This window comes from Cervus canadensis, chromosome 22 (assembly GCF_019320065.1).
Source record: "Cervus canadensis isolate Bull #8, Minnesota chromosome 22, ASM1932006v1, whole genome shotgun sequence".
NCBI classification, from domain to species: Eukaryota; Metazoa; Chordata; class Mammalia; order Artiodactyla; family Cervidae; genus Cervus; species Cervus canadensis.
Window position 1 is genome coordinate 45,985,660 of NC_057407.1, and position 8,785 is coordinate 45,994,444.

At 42.2% G+C, this 8,785-nt stretch overlaps 1 protein-coding gene and 1 non-coding gene across 2 annotated transcripts; both read right to left on the bottom strand.

Moving 5' to 3' along the window:
• Positions 1–33: 33 nt before the first annotated feature.
• Positions 34–3,532, bottom strand: RPL14 (ribosomal protein L14). Its single transcript, XM_043443405.1, has 6 exons — positions 3,448–3,532; positions 2,805–2,906; positions 1,873–1,967; positions 734–833; positions 588–641; positions 34–379 (listed from the first exon to the last, which is right to left on the bottom strand). Exons 1-6 carry the CDS (start codon positions 3,448–3,450, stop codon positions 92–94), a joined length of 642 nt encoding a protein of 213 aa, XP_043299340.1. The 5' UTR covers positions 3,451–3,532; the 3' UTR covers positions 34–91.
• A 1,743-nt stretch (positions 3,533–5,275) lies between these two features.
• On the bottom strand, positions 5,276–5,382 carry LOC122425264. The gene has a single exon (XR_006264800.1). It is a non-coding gene; the product is annotated as a U6 spliceosomal RNA (small nuclear RNA).
• Between the last annotated feature and the right edge of the window lie 3,403 nt (positions 5,383–8,785).

Sequence of the window (8,785 nt, forward strand, 5' to 3'; positions counted from 1 at the left end):
AGCCCCAGCAACAAGACTAATCCACAGATTAAATAATTTGCCAGCACGTCAAAAAGAACCTTTATTCTGATTTGAATAGCCTCTTACAGACTCATGCTTTCTTGCCAGATGCCTTTGGAGCAGGTGCTTTCTGGGATGGAGCTTTCTGACCCTTCTGAGATTTAGCAGGAGGTGCAGCCTTCTGGCCTGCGGCCTTCTGGGCAGGAACCTTCTGGGCTGGAGCCTTCTTACCCCCGGTGGTGATCTTTTTCGCTGGAACCTTGGCAGCGGCAGCAGCTGCTGCAGCTGCCCCCTTAGCAGCAAGGGCTTTCTTGGGAGAGGCTTTTAGGAGAGCTGCCTTTTGAAGTTTCTTAACTTCAATTTTGATTAGTCTGTTCCTCTGAAAAATTTCAATAAAAATGTTCATTATATATGCACACAAAACTCTTACCCATCCAATATATATGGATATATAGATAGATACAGGAGACCACCCTTATAATGGATAAGAATTCTAGGAAGTCAACTTTATGGTCAATACACTTAGGCAAAAAGAATTACCGGACAAATAAATTCAGTGCTGGAACACAACAATCACAAAAACTTACCATTTTCCTTGCCTTCATGACTTTGTAACGATCAAAATCTGTCATCTTGGCTTTCTGTGTTTCCAAAAAAAAGAACTCTTGTCAAACCACCTTCTAATCCTCCAAAATCAGAACATGTCCAAATTCAAATATCTCTAAATCATTACCTTTTCTCTGGCTTCAATCTTCTTGGCCCACCTTGTGGCTGCCCACTTTGCATTGATATCTGCCTTCTCCCAGGCTTTCCGGACATACTTCTGGCGGGCACTAGAAAGAACCAAGAACAAAGATTTAAGAAATCAGCTCTGACGTCACACAGATTCAAGGACAGCTTAGAAAAAGCACAAGAAAAATGCCACAAGAACCCTTGCGTTTTCTACTTCCAGTTGTAGTTGTCTCCACAGAACACAGCACAAGGCACAATGTTATCTTCTACTTGTTCCAACAGTGTTCACTAAGCCAGGATGTCTTATATCCTCCAAACACACAATTTTTAAAATAAAAATATGCAAACCACTCCACTTTCAGAGTTTAAAAATCACCTCTAATAATGTGCATATATCACTCAAATAGTGGATGAGTAGAAAGCAATTTCCTTTTCATAAATAACATAGTTGTCCCTTATGGCTTGCTTTATTCTGTACAGTAATGCTTAAAGATTTGTGTTCAAATGCCATAAAATGGAATTATAACCACTTTAGAATTTCTTTCAAACATCAAAATCCAGTATGCTTATAAAGTAAACCAGTCATAGCACAGGTTACACTGCAAACAATCGTCACCACACAGCAACACACCAGTTTTTAACTTCTGTAACCTACATCATGTTAAAAATCACAGAATGACTGCCTTAATTGCTCATGAATAGCCAGGAATAGAACTTCTTTGGTGGCTGTCATAAGGAGATGACAGTAATGTTAAGTATTAGCTGACACATATGAAAAGTTCAACTAATGATAGTAGTTTTTGTTCTAAAGCTAAAATTGACTAACACATGTTCAGGGAACCACACATATAGGAGGTTCTCTGTTGTGTGAATCCTGAAAGAAAGGGGCACAAGAGAAAAAGAATGGGAAATCTGGACAAAGGGAAAGCCAGAGAACCACCGGATCACAAGGCATTTTATTAGTAAATAATGTCTAGTTTTACAATGCAAATCTCTCTTCTAAATGGCTCTCACTCTCACACTGCTTACTATATTCTCAAGAGAAAAAAAAAAATAACCAACAACATTTTTAAATGAAATTAAGCAAACTTTTACTAGTATTAATAAAACTATGGGAGGGGGTGATAGTTGGATAGTTACCTGTGCGGGAACTTGAGGATGAAGTCAGTGAGCTGCATGCATTTGAAAGGCATAGCTTGTCTCCTTACTTGAGTGCAAGGTCCATCCACCAAAGCCTAGAAGAGGTTAAGATCAAGGATCTCAGTATAAAAATGTAACAGCATTCAAAATGCAGATATCCTACATAATATTAGTCTTTTCAGAATCATCAAATTCTTATATTTAAAATCTTTCTTAAAGGTTAAAAAAGGACTTAGCAGTAAGTTAAGCATAGAACCCAACATATAGTTTTGTCTTTAATCCTTCCACTTCCCACAAAAAAAAACTATCTTTGCTCAATCCCTTAGTTTGTGGTGCTCAAGTAGTGACAACAGGAAACGAGGGCTTTCTATGGGACTGGCTTTGTTCCAAATTCGCTTTGAACATAATAAATGATTTACATCTCGCCAATGTTTTAGCCCACCTTTAGTTTAAAACTGCCTAGTTTCACTGAAACATGTATATTATCAAATGTGAAACGGATCGCCAGTCCAGGTTTGATGCATGGGACAGGGTGCTCGGGGCTGGTGCACTGGGACGACCCAGAAGGATGGGATGGGGAGGTAGGCGGGAGGGGGGTTCAGGATGGGGAACACACGTACACCCGTAGGTGATTCATGTCAATGTATAGGAAAACCACTACAATATTGTAAAGTAATTAGCCTCCAATTAAAGTGAATAAATTTATTTTAAAAAAAAAGAAAACTGCCTAGTTTAAAAGACAGAAGTATTACTCAAACCCAGCAGTACAGGTCAATTCAAGCCTCTGCTCTGTAACCCCTATCTGCGCTGGCTGTTTAACTAAAACTACCACCCATTGTACTATCTTAAGAGGGCCGTTGAAACCATTTACCTCTGTCGTCTACACTGCCTCCAGTGCCATGTGAAGCCGTGACACTTTTCCTTACACTTACCCTGTTCTGATCAATAACATCTACAATCGCGACCAGCTTCCCGGCATGAGGCCCAAAGGAGACGTAGGCCACCCGGCCAACCTCTACGAAGCGCCTGAACACCTAAAATTGGGAGGCGCGGGGGGAGAGAGAACAACGAGACTGATTAAAAATACGATCCAGTTTGCCGTCTTTGTAACTTAAATATAGTATGGCTAAAAACAGGAAAAAAAGAATGTTGAGGAAAACACGCCCAAGTGCCATGGGACAACCAGGATTGACGAAATCCACAGAGGGAACGGTGGCAAGTCAGGCTCCCGCTGGCCTCCAGGTCCACGAAGCCAGCACGGCCAGACCACCATGCAACGCTCTGCTTCGGCCACGGCGGGCTGGCTAGGCCACTGGCCGCCGCAACGACGCGGCGGAGGCGGCCAGAGCGCGCACGCGTGACCCAGCGAGCGCCCGGCATGCCGGGCCCTCCACGCGCTCCTCGGGCGCGCATCCTGAAAGCTCCCAACTCTTGTGTCTTGCCCACCCGGGGAACCTCACTGCACAATACCTAAGACCCACTGAGCGCCGCTGCTCGCCTCCGGCCCCCAGCCCAGGCAAAGCTGCTCGGAGCGGTATAGGGGTCAGACATGGAGCCCGCGCCGGCGATACTCACCATGTTGGCGGCGTTCGGCGAGAAGGAAGAGGGCCCGCCCAACCTTGCGCAAGTGTAGAAGGCCGCCCCGCCCCGATAGTGAACGAGTCGCCGACGTGGGCACCGATTGGTTGGGACGTACGCACGTACGCGCACACATGGTCACTGGGAAAACATGGCGGAGTCTGCTGGAGCTCGGCTATGCTTTGTGGTTGGGTTTCGTGGGTTTGGCTTAGTCGACACCGCGCGTGAGCAGCTGTTTCTTAAGACTTCAGGGTGCAGAAGAGCACAGAAGCTGTGCTTTCCTTTGTGACTGTTTGCAGTCCTTTCGACTTCATCTTTTAACGTTCTTCCATCTTTTCTTCCACTATTCGTCTAAATGTTACTGATGTCTTAGTACGATTTTTTTCTCTCCGTAAGTGACCCCATTAATTTTATTAACCCTTCTTCTTAAAAGAATTCGAACTTTACAGAAAAGTTACAGAACAAGTATAAGTAATCCCCCTAAACATGTCACTTCGAGTTCCCAAATGTTAACATTATCCTGTTGCTTAATAATTTTTTTGACCCATTTGAGAGGAAACTGCAGACATCATGTTCCTTTACACTTAAATGTGATGTTTCTTAGAAACAAGGGCATGATTTTATATAATCAGTACAATAGTCAAATTCAGTAAGTTAATAACAGTCATATGTATGTGTGTATATATATACACACACTTATGTATGTACATGTATGTATGTATGTATGTATTATTTTGGCTGTGCCTCAAGGCTTGCAGGATCCTAGTTCCCAGACCAAGGGTCCAGACTCAACCCAGAGTGAAAGCCCAGGATCCTCACCACTGATTCACCAGGGAATTCCCACCTAATTTATTAATTTGCACTCTTAATTTAACTATTAGAAATTGTTCCATTTATGTTATTGCCAGCAAATGAAAAAAGTCTTAAGGGCTTATAATCTTGTGAAGGGTTACAACCTGCATTTAGTTACGTATGATCTTTTAAAATCTGTAATAAACCTATCTGTGTCGTTCATATTACTGACATTTAAAAATACAAGCTAGTTGTTTTATAGGTCTCAAGTATATGCTCTGTAATTTCATTTATAGAAAATTCAAATCAAGCAAACTAATCTATGTTACTAGTCATTTCTACCCCTGGTGCAGGCAGCAGTGGCTTGGAGGGGGAAGCGGGGTTTTTGAGCTGCTGCTGAGTTGCTTCATCTGAGTGTTGGTTACACGAGTGTGTTCAGCTTGTGAACATTCAAATCTCTACCTTTATGATTTGTGCATTTCTTTCCCCCAAACACATTTCCTAGCTCTACAATCAGAGAATCTTGATCTGCAGGTCTGCAGAGGAGCAAGAATTTGCATTTAATAAACAAGCTCCCCAAGTCTTTCACTGAATACTTTGGGAAAGACTGGGATTCCCCAGTTATTTTTCTAGAGTTCACTAAATGATTACGTCCCACTTGTTTTAAGTACTCCAAAAGTCCATTTTTCACCACACAATCCAGGGGTCCCCAATTCCCTGCAACCAGAACTCACAGCAGGAGGGGAGCAGTTATCTTCCCCGAAATTGGTCGCTGGTGCCAAAAAGACTTGGGACCGCTGGCCCAATCTACAGGATAAAGTCCTAACTCCCCAGCAATTCAAGGCCTCCATAGTCTAATCCCAACCCCTTCCTAGGTTTTTTCTCTCTGGGCATTCTGCCTCCTTTACCCCTAATATCGCAATAGTTAACAAGTTTCGGGACTTTTCATGTAATCAGCTCCCTCTTCCTAGAATGTGGTCCCCATCTTTCTCTTTGAAAAATGGCAACGCATCCCTGAAGTATTTTTTTTTTTTTTAATATGGAACACTTCACGAATTTGCGTGTCATCCTTGCGCAGGGGCCATGCTAATCTTCTCTGTATCGTTCCAATTTTAGTATATGTGCTGCCGAAGCGAGCACTCGTTGAAGTATTTTAAGACGCCTTCCCAAACAGCCCCAGGCAGTTTTCAGGTTTTTCGAAGCTCCATTAAAATGCAAGATAACTCTCCAAGCAAGCCTTTTCTGCATCGCGACGTCAGGGTCGTCCAGGAATGAGCAAGAGCATTTCATATATTTACACCCTTGAAACAAGGGAAAAGAAAACGCACGTTCCCAGGTCTGGTTGGCTGGTTACGTCCCTTCCAGGACACCTAACCGGCTCGTCCAATCACCAGGAGGAAGGGCAACTCGAGGAGGATGCCAGGATCCAAGATGGCGTCCTAACCCCATCCGGTAGTTTCCTTAGCCTCTCCCTGCGGGGCCACGCCCCTGTCGTACGCCGTTCCTACTCGTCCAATCACTGAGAGGAAAGGCGGGTCAAAGCCGGCGCCCGCGAGAAACAAAGCGACCGTAGAGCGTTGTAGGGCTCAGGTGTTTCGTCAGCGTGAAGTGTGTTGGAAACTATGTTTCCTTTTAAGCCGAGCGCCCTAGTGCCTATTTGTGACAAGAAGTGGTGAAATGTTAAAGGCGAGGCGGGCGCCCTGCTTCGGGTTTCAGTTTGAGGCTGAGAGCAGAGGAGTACGCTGGTCCTGGATCCAGGCCGCGGATTGCGGCGGTGGGGCAACAGCTTGTCCCCTTCCCCCCAGTTTCCACAATACCTGCGAATGTCAACGTGGCCAGAGCTGTCTACCTGTATAGCCTCAGCTGAGTAAACGTGTCTCGAGTTTTTTTATTCCTCTCAATCATGAGGAATGGAAGCATCAGTTTAGCAGAGGAAATGTTTGGGACTAAAAAGAGGGGGAAAAAAAAATCTAAGCCTGTTCCAAGAAATGAAGTAAAAGCCACCGAGTACCGTGACAACCTTGTTCCTGTACCCTTTCTGGGATATGAACTCATCCCAATTATAATGAAACTGGCATGGTAGACTGTAATATTCCTACCTGGCATATTATATTTAGGGATGAAAAATGCATATTACAGTCAAGTGAAAAAACTACCACCTAACAGTTGAGAATTATGTTGTATTTGGTGGCTTTTCTGAGGACTTAAGATCGGAAGAGAGCCTCTCAGATCTCTCTGAGGGACTACTGAAGAGGTAAGGGAGGAGCTAGGATATACAGGAGTTTTGTAATAAAACCGGCGAAGTTCATGAATTTAGTGCTTTTTTATGTATGGGAAAATGCAAGAGTGTGGGCTCTTTGCAATTATCTTTTTGATAATGGGCTCCCATGGTGTCTCGGACCAGGGAGAATCTGCCTGCAATGTGGGAGACCGGGTTCGATCCTTGGGTTGGAAAGATTCCCTGGAGAAGGGAATGGCACCCCACTTTAGTATTCTTACCTGGAAAATTCTATGGGTAGAGGAACCTGGTGGGCTGCAAGTCCATGGGACCTCAAAGAGTTGGACATGACTGAGCAATAATTTAGCTATTACAGCTATAGTGTATTATAGCTGTAGTCCTTCTAGGGCTGTCTAGAAACAATATGCTGTGCTTTTCTCCGTCGTGATTCCCCTCTGAGTGCATAGTTGGGGTAGTTACAGTAATTGATGGCTGCAACATCCTTTGTTACTGACATGGCAGCATTTTTCGTACACGCAACTGTTTAAAATTTTTCCGTGTTTGGACCCTGGAAGCTGAACAAGACAGGGTCCAAGCCCCATCAACCTAAGACCACCTGGAATAAACCTGTAGTACAGCAAAGTCAGATCTCTTGATAAAATTATAATGAAGGACACTGCATACCAGAGATGTTACGGGACATATAACTGAACAAAAGAATGAGGTAGGGTTGTAGGATTGTGGAGACGTGAAATTTAGATGAAATACAAATGAAATATTGCGTAGACAAAGCAGAGCAGAATTTTCTAAAGTGATCAACATCAGCCCTAAGACAACAAAACGGACCCATGGTCTTGTTTTTATTAAAATGTCCAGAAACACCCTTTCTAAAGCTTTATCCCTGGAAGGTGAATTGTTTCATTCTTACTGATAAAATGTAAAGCACAAGGTTTTCCAGAGGCTCTGATTTTAGACAACAGAGTTTCTCAGTAAGAAAGCAGTAGTCACTTAAAGAAGAAAGTTAACATGATTCTTCACAGATGTAGCATTCATTGGTAGAAATATTGTTTTCCTATTTACTTTATTTGTATCTGATTTTCCTGCACAGTGAATAGTCATGCAGATCTTAACTTTCTGAGACAGAGCTAATTTTTAATTAACAGAAATGTTGATGATATACAGGAAGATATCCTGAGGGTTTCATCCATGGGGAAGTTTTAAATCTTTTCTGTTGCAAAGCAAGAGGTAAACTCACAAACCACAGGAAATTACACATCCATGGATGAATAAAATGTCCATCATGAGGAGGACATTGGCCTATTCAATCACAAGAACCTAAGTAATATCAAATGAAGCTTACTTACTAACCCAGTGGTTCCTCACTTCTGAATTCCAGTTCATAAAGAAGCTAACAGGCACTGAAGTGGGTCATGACTCTTGGGATGTAATGCCCAGTTTTATGTTTTAGTAGTACAAGTTCGTCCAATACTCCAAATGCCTGGATGGAATATTTTTGGTCTGTCCTGTTTAACAACCAAGGAGGTAGTGTTGGTTTCTGTGCCAATACAGACTGGTCCAGTGTCAAGAAATTACTTGGGAAAATATGGTGATTATAGATCAAGGGGATTGGCATTTGCAAACTATTATACATAGAATGGATAAATAATAAGCACCTACTGTATCGCACAGGGATCTACATTCAATATCCTGTGGTAAGCTATAATCTATAATGATATATATATTCTTTCATTTCTACTATATTTTAATATAGTTTATTATATAAACTATAATGAATATATGTCATAGTTTACCACAGGATATTGAAAAAATATATGTATTTTTTTCATTATAGTTTGCCATAGGATATTAAATATAGTTCCCTGTGCTATACAGTAGGACCTTATTATTATACATACACACACACACACATACATACAAACACACATGTGTAACAGAATTGCTTTGCTGTGCAGCAGAAATTGACATTAAATCAACTATACTTAAATTTCAAAAAAATACTTGGGGAAACATATCATAACATAGTAAGGCCACAGCAAAGCTGGAGGCTTTTGTTGCCCCTGAGTATTAGAAGTTGACAAAAGGTGTCATGATCTAAAGTAGACCATTAAACTCACTTTCTGTGGGAGATAGAATATTTTGTTGCATAGAAGGCTCACCAACACCAGGATTAAATATGCACTCTCACATTATATTACAGGATTGGACCCAGTATTGAAAGAGAACATTAGCTATGTACTGCATGGTGCTCTGGAAATAACTGAATAAATACAGAATGAACTGATAAGCTAATAAGCCTTCAAATCC